The sequence below is a fragment of the Hyperolius riggenbachi genome, chromosome 1, assembly GCF_040937935.1.
Source record: "Hyperolius riggenbachi isolate aHypRig1 chromosome 1, aHypRig1.pri, whole genome shotgun sequence".
In the NCBI taxonomy this organism is placed as follows: domain Eukaryota; kingdom Metazoa; phylum Chordata; class Amphibia; order Anura; family Hyperoliidae; genus Hyperolius; species Hyperolius riggenbachi.
In genome coordinates, this window is record NC_090646.1 from 119,908,251 (window position 1) to 119,922,548 (window position 14,298).

Below are 14,298 nucleotides of genomic sequence, written 5' to 3' on the forward strand. Positions count from 1 at the left end.
CTAGAAATGGAGCAATCAAGTGCAGTGCTCACTGGTGCCATTCTAAGCATCTTAGAAGCGCAAAAAAGTAACATTCAACTGACATGCGAGCAAAACAGATTTCCCACCCTCCGACTTTCCCCTTCACATTACCCAGTAAGCTACACATACACATATTTCATAGACCGATTCAGTTTGTGCAAACAATTTACAACTTATACACCTACACACAGTGTCATCAAAAATCCATATAGACAGAGCAAGGTCAGATTCTAAAAATACTGTATTAATCCAAAACAATGATACATAATGAGGCACAGGCTTATGTACAGAATAGTGTTGTGGTAATATACAAAAAATGTACATGTTTTATATATAAAAAGTAGTTTTCCTCTACAAAAGCACAGCTTAAAAATAACACAACAAAAAAAAAGGTAAGAAATTTCATTTTTATCAGTTACGTCCTGTATTTTGAATAAAAGACCAGAGAAGACCCATGAATATCTGGTACAGGCTGCACACCTCCAGGACATCTCGGACCAACACAAGTTCTTTCAAACATGTAGTCTTCTCAGGGTTGAAGTACTGCCAAATTCACCAGGATCCTGCAAGGAAAGAGTATTAGTCAGTACATTGCATTCCAGCGGTTCTGGAGGTGTGTTTAGCTGCTAAGGGTACAATGGTTAATTTGCATATATTTAGCAGTGATGCACGGGGAGACATCTCGGAGCTCACTCCAACCTGAATTATCGCAAATACTTTCTGTTTTAAAAAAGCAAACTTTTGTTTTTCAGTACATTACAGAAACTATATAGTTGAAATGGTGCTGGGCCCACAAAGTTACAGTGACCCTTAAAGAGAACCCGAGGTGTGTTTAAAGAATATTATCTGCATACAGAGGCTTGATCTGCCTATACAGCCCAGCCTCTGTTGCTATCCCAAACCCCACTAAGGTCCCCCTGCACTCTGCAATCCCTCATAAATCACAGCCACGCTGTGTTTAGATCTGTAGTGTCAGTCTCAGCTGCTCCCCCGCCTCCTGCATAGCTCCGGTCCCTGCCCCCGTCCCTTCCCTCCAATCAGCAGGGAGGGAAGGGATGCAGGCGGGGACTGGAGTTCTGCAGGAGGCGGGGAGAGCAGCAGACTGACACTATAGAGATAAACACAGCCAGCTCTGACAAGCTGTTTGTCAGCAGCGTGGCTGTGATTTATGAGGGATTGCAGAGTGCAGGGGGACCTTAGGGGGGTTTGGGATAGCAACAGAGGCTGGGCTGTATAGGCAGATCCAGCCTCTGTATGCAGATAATATTCTTCAAACCCACCTCGGGTTCTCTTTAAAGGAGTTATCAGGCTAAAATGAGCAAAATGAGCTTTACTCACCTGGAGCATTCTCCAGCCCCTTGCAGCCGACGGTCCCACGCCGACTGCTCCGCTCCCCGCCGCTGTCCTGGTCTCCTTACTGCGGCTGCGCGAAGCGCCGCTGTCAATCATGGCCACATGGGCCGCGGCGAACTGCGCAGGTGTGGGGAGCTATGGTGGGATTCTGTATCCGGGTCAGCTATGCTGACCCAGAACAGACTGTTTGGAGGCAAATTTTAAAAAATATGGGTAAAACAAGGACACAGACGTTGTCCAAAAGAAATTATAAACAGGTATTTACTTTGACACTCGGTCACCTCGTATGTCCTTTTAGAGTGACTTTACCAGAAGATAGTTGGTGAAGGAAATTAATAAATAAAGACATTGCAAACTGAGAAGTTAAAAAACAGTAGATAAATAGAAATGATTTATATTCATAGTGTAATTTATGTTGTTTGATCCACTGAGGCTGCAGGTCATCATCTTTACTGCTAGCAGACATTTAAAGAAAGATGGTGTATATATGTACAGAAGGAGATAATTCTAGCTTTGCAGTTAGAAGCAACTGTTATTTCACACGATGCAATCAGGTTCAAAGACAAGAAACTGTCAGGGCCATTGCCCTGACAACACATTGTGGGTGGGGTTTTACCAAGATATCAGCCATACAGACATCCTTGATCCATTCGATTAAAGGGGCACTATGGCGAAAAATGTTAAAATTTAAAATATGTGCAAACAAATAAGTAATACTTTTTTTCCAGAGTAAAATGAGCCATAAATTACTTCTCTCCTATGTTACTGTCACTTACAGTAGGTAGTAGAAATTTGACAGAAGCGACAGATTTTGGACTAGTCCATCTCTTCATAGGGGATTCTCAGGGATTTATTTTCAAAAGCACTTAGTAAAAGGCAGTTGCTCTATCCAACTGCCAAAGAACTGTGTAGCGAGCAGGGAAGCTGGCCAGCATCCTTGTTTAAATCCTTTTTAGGGAATATCTTTATAAAGAATAAAAGCCTTGCTGAGAATCACCTATGAAGAGATGGACTAGTCCAAAACCTGTTGCTTCTGTCAGAATTCTACTACCTACTGTAAGTGTCCACAACATAGGAGATAAGTAATCTATGGCTCATTTTACTCTGGAAAAAACATATTTGTCTATGTTTGCACAGATTTTAAATTTTACAATTTTTCGCCTTTAAGGGTAAAGATTTTCCCAGAGGAAAGGGGATTGTCAGCTACCGATTGGGATGAATTTCAATCAGTGGTTAACCACTTGAGGACCGCCCCCAGCCGATGGGCGGCGGCAAAGTCCGGGCCCAAACGACCGCAATACGCCCATCGGCGGGGGCGGCTGCGGGAGTGGCTATGCGGCGATCGCGTCATTCGTGACGCGATCAGCCGCCGGGGACTGGCTCCGCCCACCGCTCGTAGTAACCCGCCGGCCGTTCGGAAGCGCCGGCGGGTTACTAGCACCCGGATCGCCGCTGCACATATGTATAATAGACTTTGTAATGTATACAAAGCCTATTATACTGGCTGCCTCCTGCCCTGGTGGTCCCAGTGTCCGAGGGACCACCAGGGCAGGCTGCAGCCACCCTAGTCTGCACCCAAGCACACTGATTTCCCCCCCCCTGCCCCCTGATCGCCCACAGCACCCCTCAGACCCCCCCCTGCCCACCCCCCAGACCACTGTTTGCACCCAGTCACCCCCCTAATCACCCATCAATCACTCCCTGTCACTATCTGTCAACGCTATTTTTTTTTTATCCCCCCCCCTGCCCACTGCCCCCTCCTGATCACCCCCCACCCCTCAGATTCTCCCCAGACCCCCCCCCCCAGACCCCCCCGTGTACTATATGCATCTATCCCCCCTGATCACCTGTCAATCACCTGTCAATCACCCGTCAATCACCCGTCAATCACCCCCTGTCACTGCCACCCATCAATCAGCCCCTAACCTGCCCCTTGCGGGCAATCTGATCACCCCCCCACACCAATAGATCGCCCGCAGATCCGACATCAGATCACCTCCCAAATCCATTGTTTACATCTATTCTCTCCTCTAAACACCCACTAATTACCCATCAATCACCCCCTATCACCACCTGTCACTGTTACCCATCAGATTAGACCCTAATCTACCCCTTGCGGGCACCCAATCACCCGCCCACACGCTCAGATTGCCCTCAGACCCCCCCTTATCAATTCGCCAGTGCAATATTTACATCTGTTATTCCCTGTAATAACCCACTGATCACCTGTCAATCACCTATCAATCACCCCCTGTCACTGCCACCCATCAATCACCCCCTGTCACTGCCACCCATCAATCACCCCCTGTCACTGCCACCCATCAATCAGCCCCTAACCTGCCCCTTGCGGGCAATCTGATCACCCACCCACACCAATAGATCGCCCGCAGATCCGACATCAGATCACCTCCCAAGTGCAGTGTTTACATCTCTTCTCTCCTCTAAACACCCACTAATTACCCATCAATCACCCCCTATCACCACCTGTCACGGTTACCCATCAGATTAGACCCTAATCTGCCCCTTGCGGGCACCCAATCACCCGCCCACACCTCAGAACGTCCTCAGACCCCAGCCCTGATCACCTCGCTAGTGCATTGCTTGCATCTATTTCCCCCCTCTAATCACACCTTGAGACACCCATCAATCACCTCCTGTCACCCCCTAGCACACCTACCCATCAGATCAGGCCCTAATTTGCCCTGTGTGGGCTCCTGATCACTCGGCCAAACCCTCAGATCCCCCTCAGACCCCCTTCCGATCACCTCCCCAGTGCATTGATTGCATCTATTTTCCCCTCTAACCGCCCCCTGAGACACCCATCAATCACCTCCTGTCACCCCCCCTAGCACTCCTATCCATCAGATCAGGCCCAAAACATCCTGTCATCTAAGAGGCCACCCTGCTTATGAAAGGTTCCACAAAATTTGCCCCCTCATAGACCACCTGTCATCAAAATTTGCAGATGCTTATACCCCTGAACAGTCATTTTGAGAAATTTGGTTTCCAGACTACTCACAGTTTTGGGCCCGTAAAATGCCAGGGCAGTATAGGAACCCCACAAGTGACCCCATTTTAGAAAGAAGACACCCAAGGTATTCTGTTAGGTGTATGATGAGTTCATAGAAGATTTTATTTTTTGTCACAAGTTAGCGGAAATTGATATGTATTGTTTTTTTTTTCACAAAGTGTCATTTTCCGCTAACTTGTGACAAAAAAAAAATCTTCTATGAACTCACCATACTCCTAACAGAATACCTTGGGGTGTCTTCTTTCTAAAATGGGGTCACTTGTGGGGTTCCTATACAGCCCTGGCATTTTAGGGGCCCTAAACCGTGAGGAGTAGTCTTGAAACGAAATTTCTCAAAATGACCTGTGAAATCCTAAAGGTACTCATTGAACTTTGGGCCCCTTAGCGCAGTTAGGGTGCAAAAAAGTGCCACACATGTGGTATCGCCGTACTCAGGAGAAGTAGTATAATGTGTTTTGGGGTGTATTTTTACACATACCCATGCTGAGTGGGAGAAATATCTCTATAAATAGACAATTGTGTGTAAAAAAAATTAAACAATTGTCATTTACGGAGATATTTCTCCCACCCAGCATGGGTATGTGTAAAAATACAACCCCAAAACACATTATACTACTTCTCCTGAGTACGGCAATACCACATGTGTGGCACTTTTTTGCAGCCTAACTGCGCTAAGGGGCCAAAAGTCCAATGAGCATCTTTAGGCTTTACAGGGGTGCTTACAATTAGGCACCCCCCAAAATGCCAGGACAGTGAACACACCCCACAAATGACCCCATTTTGGAAAGTAGACACTTCAAGGTATTCAGAGAGGAGCATAGTGAGTCTGTGGCAGATTTCATTTTTTTTTGTCGCAAGTTAGAAGAAATGGAAACTTTTTTTTTTTCTTTTTTTTGTCAGAAAGTGTCATTTTCCGCTGACTTGTGACAAAAAATAAAATCTTCTATGAACTCACCATGCCTCTCACTGAATACTTTGGGATGTCTTCTTTCCAAAACGGGGTCATTTGGGGGGTATTTGTACTATCCTGGAATTTTAGCCCCTCATGAAACCTGACAGGTTCGCAGAAAAGTCAGAGATGCTTGAAAATGGGAAAATTCACTTTTGGCACCATAGTTTGTAAACGCTATAACTTTTACCAAATCCAATATACACTGAATGGTTTTTTTTTAATCAAAGACATGTAGCAGAATAACTTTCGCGCTCAAATGTATAGGAAATTTTACTTTATTTGAAAAATGTCAGCACAGCAAGTTAAAAAAGTCATTTTTTTGCCAAAATTCATGTCTTTTTTGATGAATATAATAAAAACTAAAACTCGCAGCAGCAATCAAATAGCAGCAAAAGAAAGCTGTATTAGTGACAAGAAAAGGAGGTAAAATTCATTTAGGTGGTAGGTTGTATGACCGAGCAATAAACCGTGAAAGCTGCAGTGGTCTGAATGGAGAAAAAGGCTCTGGTCCTTAAGGGGCGAAAAGACTGTGGTCCTGAAGTGGTTAAAGTTCCTTTTTAGAGCAACTCAGTAGGTGTGGGAGGTGAAAGTGATGCTAAATAATAGGATCTATCCTCCAACTCCTAAAAATTTTTTTCCAGATATCCCATGGTTTTAGAAAGTAGATTGAATGTTTTGTTGTGTCTGCTCAATGGCAGTCTATAAAAGTATCTCATAGTTAAAATACATGAACTATTGACCTTTTTCTATCTCTACCCTGCTCTCAGAAGTTGTATTCTGCCAGGAAAACTTTTAAAGCTGTAGTTTGCATTTCAGTGATTGTTACTATATTCCCAACAAGGTACCACCAAGAGAGAAGCTGTCACTTCTATGCCTAAAAATTCTCTTTTATTTTGCTGCCTGAAAGAGTTAAACTTTCTGGTTATGAATATGATTTGCACTGTACATACACACATTTATCTCATGTCACATGTTGCCTCAGGTACACTTGGTCTGGTCCAGACCAAGCAATTGCAGAATTGTGTTACACCTTAGCTGATTTTGTACATTTTAAAATTTAGACAGGACTTTACTATTTCTCTCAATAAGTCAGTTTATTTTCTTTTGGCGATTATTTGATTTGACAATAGTTCCCTGTAGTGTGACACTAAGGAGGCTTCTGGGGAAACACACAATAATGTCATACATTACAACAAAGCTATATACACACACACTTTTATGACCGCAGGGAGGGACCTGTATTCAGATCACTGACTTTATCTGCCTCGAGTGCAGCTACTAAGGCCACTGCAGAGCAGTGTGATATGTGGGGAATATGAGGCTTTATTAGATTGCAGTTCTGGTTACTCTGCTGTGTTATTAACATGCTGTAAACTGATGGTTCATAGCAGGGAAGTGTGAAGTGGCCAAACCATGAAGGCCTGTGGGAGCAGTCGGATTAAACAGTGCAGAGAAAAAGCATGTCAATTCATTTCACAGATGGAAGGGCTCTGACATTCCGCTGACACAATATAAAGAGGAACAATGGCAAGGATAGTTGTAATGATCCAAAGAGAAGCTCGTTTACAGGACTCTGGGAGTGCGGATCATCCTCTGGTGCGCAGACCACAGAATCTGCACACGTCCGAAAATAAACTAGCCTCGTAACAAGCCAGACTGCGGTGTTACCGAGGGAGCCGAGACCTTGCCAAAAACTATTTAAAGGGAGTCTGTAGTGAAAGGCATATTGGAGGCTGCCATTTCCTTGTAAAAACTCCTGTCACACTCTCACAGTGTATCCTAAAGATGTCCATACATCTAGCGATGATGGGCACATTGACCGAGATACAAATCGCTCTCTGATCGAATCTGACTAGAGAGAGATCTGTCAGCTTCCCATACACCGTAGGCTCAATCCTGATCGATTTCAGCATGAATCGGCACAGTCCACTGCTGCCCCCTAGTGTATACATGTGAATCCCCTCTCCTCCCCCCTGTGCATGCATTTATACATTACCTTTCCTATGCCGCTCACCACGCCCTGCCTATCCATCTTCCACTTCTTCCTCTTCCATTAGCGCCTCACATGCCAGGGTTTATGGAAAGGGGGGGCTCAGCGCGTGGGCAGTTTCGTTGCTCGTCCCGATATCACTTGCCGTTACCGCCACGCACCTGATTGACCAAGACAACCTGACATCTTGCAGCATGTCCAGTCGATACATGCGACCAATTTCGTCTGAATCACACTCCTGAAACAAGCATGCAGCTAATCTGGCCATATTTCTGTGAGAAACATCTTATCTGCATGCTTGTTCAGGGTCTATGGCTAAAAGTATTATGCCTAGTACACACCATACAATTTTCTGTAAAGCTGGCCATACACTTGTTAGATTAGCAGCAGATAGATCATTAGATGGATTTCTGATCAATCCGATATGTTTAGGAAAATTTTTTACTAGGAACAGATTTCCAATAGATTTCAGTTTGAAATCTATTGAAAATTTATCTGATGGCATTTTTTTGCACAATCGATTTGTGATTGATTTCAATCGACCGATCAGCCGCTAATCGGCTCAGTGTATGGGCACCTTAAGATTTTTTTGTTAGATTTACCTGCCAGATAGATAATTTCCAAAATGTTGGAAATTATCTAACCATCTATCTGCCTAGCAATTTGGCATTGTTCTACTCAGCAGGAGATAACCAGAAGACAATGCACCAGAGATAATGACCAGTCTCTACCAGTCTCTTGCTTTCCTTGGACTAGCTATGGCGTCCAGGACTTGTCGGTGATTGCTAGTCTTTCACTCTTTTCAGATTGCGGTCTCATATCATATCATATGAGGGTCGACAGTTGATGTGTGTGTACACTGTATGTCTCTGAGGAAGTGGTCTTTGACCGTGAAACACGTGTCAGGCAGTCGTTTTTTTGTGAACTGGAATCCGAAATTGTGTTTATATGTGTGTCCGCAAGCGTGAAGAAATTTGAAGAAGAAGCTCGTACCCGCGGGCGGCTTCTTATCATCCACTCGTTTCTTCTATTGTCCTGCCCGCCGGTATCGAGTGCGGAATCGATCCGGCGGGGTATCGGACATTTCGAAAATCTTCCGGGGGGGGGGGGGGGGCGAGGAAATCACACATGCAAAGATTTTTATTTTGATGACAGAAAATTATGCACAATTGTTTTCTATGTGTAACAGGACAGAAAAAAAAGAAAAAAAAAAAAGGATGGAAAGTTAAGTTGCTGATTATTTTAAGGATGATTATTTTCAGCATTTTCCCTTTCTCTCAACCAATACTGAGCAAGCAGCAAAAGATTTTGTTAGAACATAAATACACAGAGTGTGTGCAGCCTCATACCTGTCCCCCGGCTTCAGGTGTCCGCGCCATTCTGGTCCTGCAGAGAATGCACAGAATAATCATTCTAATTATGGCGAAAGATCTGCATAGACAGCTTGAATTACAACATCAATAGCAAAATTGTTTCACTACTAAATGAGAGTCTGTTAATTTCCGTCATGTACAATATGCTCATCAGACATGCACCAGTCTAGCCACTGTTTCCCAGGAGGTTGTGAACCTGAATTACTTCTCCATCCCTCAAAACTATTAAGCTTTCTACACACGCTACACTTTCATAACCCAAGAGGATTGTTTGTTATTTGGCCATCTAGTGCACAGGTGAAGGTTTGTTTTGGGAGGCATTTATCCCAGGTGTGTAAATGGCACAACGTGCATACTGTCCCCCAGCCCACTGCAGTATAGCATTGCTAGAAAAAGTGCACCCTACTACTGTCTGTAATAAGAGAACTTACAGCCAATGTAGGCAAAGGTGGGGGAGGTAAGTTTCCCCCCATAGATAATTGTATGGCTGGACTATTATAGTAGCAGGATGTGTGGGGGCTGTTGGATAGTCTGATTAAAGCTTTTTCGTTACAGTGGAATTTATTGCTCCACAGACTATTGGAAAGCACAGCACCATAAAGACACTAAGGAAGGAAGGAAGGAAGGAAGGAAAAAAAAAAAAAAAAAGTGTTCCTATGGAGTACTTAGCTCAAGAGAGGGAAGCCTCTGGATCCGAATGAAGCTTCGCCCTTCCTCTTCATCCTCAAGGATCCAGCGCCGTCAGCCCCTGAAAATCCTGCAGTATGTTAGCCTTGGGTGCCACTGGAAGTAGCTGAGCCCGATCGGGTCTGCTGTACTGTGCAGACGACTCGCGCCTCTGCAGTAGAGCGGACCCGATCAGGCTCGTCTATTTCCGCCAGAGCTTGAGGGGAAGTTTGTACTGCACTTGCGCTGGAGCGCGGATAGGTAAATAATGCTGCACACTGTTCTGGGGTGTCATCGCTGGATCCCCGAGGCTGAAGAGCATGGGGGAGGCCTCTTTAGGATCCAGAGGCTTCCCCCTCCCTACGCAAGTTTTTTCCTTACAGGACCTCTTACACAGGTCTGATTTTCCAAACAACCGGTCGCTTGGACGCAAATCGGGCATGTGTACAAATGGTTGTTCTGCTGAGAAGGCTGGTTTCAGCCTTATCAGCAGAACAACTGTTCGTACACATGCCCGATTTGACGTCCGAACGACCGGTCGTTTGGAAAAATCTGACCTGTGTGTGTACCTTAAAGAGAGACTGAAGTCTCCCAAAATACCTGTTTTTCTTATAAAATCATGTTTAATATCAATGCCCTAACAAACGCTGCATCTCACGGCTTAACACTAACTAAATCACACCAAACTCCCCGGGGCACATTGTGGGGAGCGCTTCCGTGAAGAGGTAGAGCTTTGGGCTGTAGCTCTGCCTCTACACGCGTCCATCTGTGCGGATCGCCGCCTCCACCCGCCCCTCTCAGTCTTCTTTCACTGAGAGGGGCGGGGAGAGGCGGAGATACACGCGGATTGACGCTCATGGAGGCAGAGCTACAGCCCAAAGCTCTGCCTCCCTGGGCAGCAAAATCCACGACCAAGAAAGTCGTGGATTTTTGCCCGGCAGTTTGGGGTGATTTAGTTAGTGTTCAGCCGCGGGGATGTGGCGTTTCAGTTAGGGCATTGATGTTAAAAAGGTTTTTAAAAAAAATAAAACTGTATTTTGAGAGACTTCAGAGTCTCACTAATGATGGCCATACATGGTACAATAAAAAAAAGTTCAACTATCCCGTTTATTCGATCTAAATGATTGAATCGAATTAAAGATGAAAATATTTTTTTTTCGATCAAGAAATTTGAACGATTATCCGGTTTCTTTCGAGAAAAATCAGATCGGACATGCTGGAAAAATATTTATATTTATACGGAGTAATCAAACTAAATTATCTAATCGAAAAACATGAAAAATAGTACCATGTATGGCCACCTTTAGTCATACGCTACTGCAGCCAAATACATCGGCAGGGCTGCCAGGCGACTGGTATTGTTTAAAAGGAAATAAATATGGCAGCTTCCATATTCTTCTCACTGCAGTTGTCCTTCAAAAAAAAAAAAAAAAAAAGAAGAAGCATCGGCATGGATTCTGCAGCAGTGAACATGGGCGGTCCCTTTCACATGTGGCCAACAGCAGTGCCAAAGGCGCTGCCTGCCACCTCTACCAGTGGGAACAGGTCCTTGTGCACTGACAGTGAGCTACAACTGACTTTGCAGACCCAGTGAACAGACACCAGACTGGGTTTCATTTTAAAACTGTGAAAACCCTTTAAAATGTACCATACACAAACATTTCTCACAGTATTTAGCTCGGCAGCTTACCTCTGTTTCTGTGCCACTTCTTGGCCGGCTGTGCATACTGACTGGCGTAGCAGGAACCTCCCCATTTGCGGCTTCCGTCCCAGACATTAAACGTTTCCGTTCTTTAGACTTTGGTTCCACCTTAGTGACTCGGAATCTACATGATAAATGAAAGAAGCATGCCAGTTTAAAGAAAAAGGCAAACCTTTTTATGGTACGTGTTGTGACTTACCGCAAAGTTAAAGCGGACCTGAACTCAGAACTTCCTCTCTGCGCTAAAAGATCACCGCCAGCATAATAACCTTTAAAGGAAAACAACTTACAGAACTGCAATAAATCTGCAGTGTGTACTTCCTGTTTTCATGGAAGCAGACAAAGACTGCTGAATTTCTGTTCTGACACAGCTATGGAATTAAATTACCCTTGTGATTACTTGCAGATGAGGGTGGATCACCAAGGTCGTTCTCTCTAACACACACACAGGGTGCATTTCTCTCCATTTTCCTTGTGTCCTGTGCAGGAGTTCATGTACACTTAACCTGGCATCATTGCATTTCAGCGGTTCTGGAGGTGGGTTTAGCAATCAGGGACTACAAAGGCTGATTTGCATATCCAGCAGTGATGCATTGTGGGAGATCTCATATGCTCAGTCCAACCTGAATTGCAAATACCTTCTGTTTTAAGAAGGAAAATTGTGTGTGATGCATCCATAAGGTGTGGCAATGACCAAGTGGAGGTTTGTGGGATGCACCATACCATGGTGGCTTATGGGATTGGGTCTTGGGAAAATGCAATCAATCACTCAAAAGATAGAACCATGTGACCCTGCCCCACCCACACAAACCCACTCAAAGATGAGGAGCCAGTAGGAAAGCACAAGTAAAAATGGCACAGCGTAATCGGGTGAACCCGCTAACAGAATTTAGTCACTGCTACTAATATTCTACTGATGCTCCTACCTCCTGCTAAGACTAGTCCTCCCTCTACTCATATCCTAAATCTAGCCCTACTGTAAACCCAAATGCCTAAACACTACCCATCTCTTCTAAACATAAATTCAGGCTCCGGCTATGTCCAGTTCCCAAATTGTACACAGAGTGCTGCTGGTGCCACAATTAACATTGTAGTCTATGGCAGTGCCTAAATGAGAGAGAGAGAGGGCGTGGCCGTGATAAGATGAGGGCGGGGCTAACTAATTTAAGGTGAACCCGAGGTGAGAGAGTGATATGGAGGCTGCCATATTCATTTCCTTTTACACAATACTAGTTGCCTGGCAGTCCTGCTGATCTATTTGACTGCAGAAGTGAACTGAATTACCCCAGAAACAAGCATGCAGCTAATCTTGTCAGTTCTGACAATATTGTCAGAAACCCCTGACCTGCTGCATGCTTGTACAGGGTCTATGGTTGAAAGAATTAGAGGCAGAGGACCAGCACGGCAGCCAAGCAACTGGTATTACTTAAAAGGAGATAAATATGTCAGCCTCAATATTATTCTCACCTCGGGTTCCCTTTAAAAGTGCAACGCAAAGACAGTGGGCCCAAGTTTGGGTGACCCTTCCCCCAGAAAATTTGCATAATTGTGCAGGTTTTTCGCAAAAAAACAAAAACAAAAAAAAAACCACACATAATGTGAGCAGATTTGCCCAGAAAATACGTTCAACCATGTGGCAGATTGGACCCGAAAATACGTTCAATCATGTGGCAGATTGGACCAGAAAATATGTGCAATCTTGTAGCAGATTGGACCAGAAAATATGTGCAACCATGTGGCAGATTTGACCAGAAAATATGTACAATCATGTGGCAGATTTGAGCAGAAAATGCATGCAATCATGTGGCAGATTTGACCAGAAAATGCGTGCAATCATGTGGCAGATTTGACCAGAAAATGCGTGCAATCATGTGGCAGATTTGACCAGAAAATGCGTGCAATCATGTGGCAGATTTGACCAGAAAATGCGTGCAATCATGTGGCAGATTTGACCAGAAAATGCGTGCAATCATGTGGCAGATTTGACCAGAAAATGCGTGCAATCATGTGGCAGATTTGACCAGAAAATGCGTGCAATCATGTGGCAGATTTGACCAGAAAATGCGTGCAATCATGTGGCAGTGGCAGACTTGACCAGAAAATATGTTCAATCATGTGGCAGATTTGACCAGAAAATACGTGCAATCATGTGGCAGTGGCAGACTTGACCAGAAAATACACTCAATCATGTGGCAGATTTGACCAGAAAACACAATCGTGGCAGATTTGACCAGAAAACACTTCGTGTGGCAGACAGAAAAAAACAAAAAAACAAAAATAAAAAACATTTACTCATCTGCTGAGGAACTCCTGTCCCAGCCTCCGTCAGGGGCACAGCTCCCACGATCCTCTGCCAGCCAGCAACTGAACCTCTCGCACAGAGCAGGGCTACGGGAAAATGGCGCCCGAAGCCCTGCACTGCAGACTCAAAGTAGACCTGCTCTGCTGCTGCCGGAGCTGTGGGCTGCTGCTGCCGGTGAACTGGCATGGCGTCTATTAGATGCCGAAAGTCAGTTCACGCTGGGGGGTGCTTTAGGGGTGCTTGGAGAATTTTAGGGGGTGCCTCAGAACCCAAAGCACCCCCCTGGCACCAAAACTGAGTGTCAATCAGGTCAAATTCTGAAACCCAGGGAAGCACTCAGTAATGGCGTGAACAGTATAGTGGGGGAAGCTCTTTGGCCAGCTGAACCTTGTGACAGAATGTGGGAAAAAACAACATTACACTAGGAGTGGAAAAAGTAAGAGTAGGAGTAATGGGACTACTCCCTGTCCTGTGCCATGTGGCTCGAAGATGAAAAAAAGAGGAAACCCAGCAGTGGGTGAAATTGCTCTAGAAGGGGAATCCTGTGTCCCCCCCACAAAAGCAAACTAAATTAACTACTCTAGTCTAGGAGACCAAGCATTTGCGGTATGTTACTGAACTATGAGTACACTGAACAGTGCTGGTGGATAGATGTTCGATTAAGGCTGGTTTCACAGTGGGACGTTACAGGCGCACGTTAGAGCAGCCTGTAACGCACCCCACCGCACAGCAATAAAAAAAAAAAATCAATGGGCTGTTCACAGTGCCCACGTTGCGTTACATTGTAACGCAGCACGTCCTGATAACGTACTGCATGCAGTACTTTACACGCGTCGAAGCCGCGTTAAGACTGTTTGCACATGCTCAGTACGGGTGGGTTTTTTATTTTGGGGGCGGAGAGGAGGCGG

At 45.0% G+C, this 14,298-nt stretch overlaps 1 protein-coding gene across 1 annotated transcript in view; it reads right to left on the minus strand.

Annotated features, from left to right (window-relative positions):
- Positions 1-244: 244 nt before the first annotated feature.
- The window catches only part of RELL1 (RELT like 1), a 97,230-nt gene continuing 83,176 nt past the window's right edge, over positions 245-14,298 (minus strand). Inside the window, exons 6-8 of the mRNA XM_068278437.1 lie at positions 11,077-11,212; positions 8,697-8,733; positions 245-584 (exon numbers count right to left, since the gene is read on the minus strand). Coding sequence (XP_068134538.1) covers positions 8,710-8,733; positions 11,077-11,212 — 160 coding nt within the window. The 3' untranslated portion in view covers positions 245-584; positions 8,697-8,709. The remainder of the gene's footprint in view (positions 585-8,696; positions 8,734-11,076; positions 11,213-14,298) is intronic.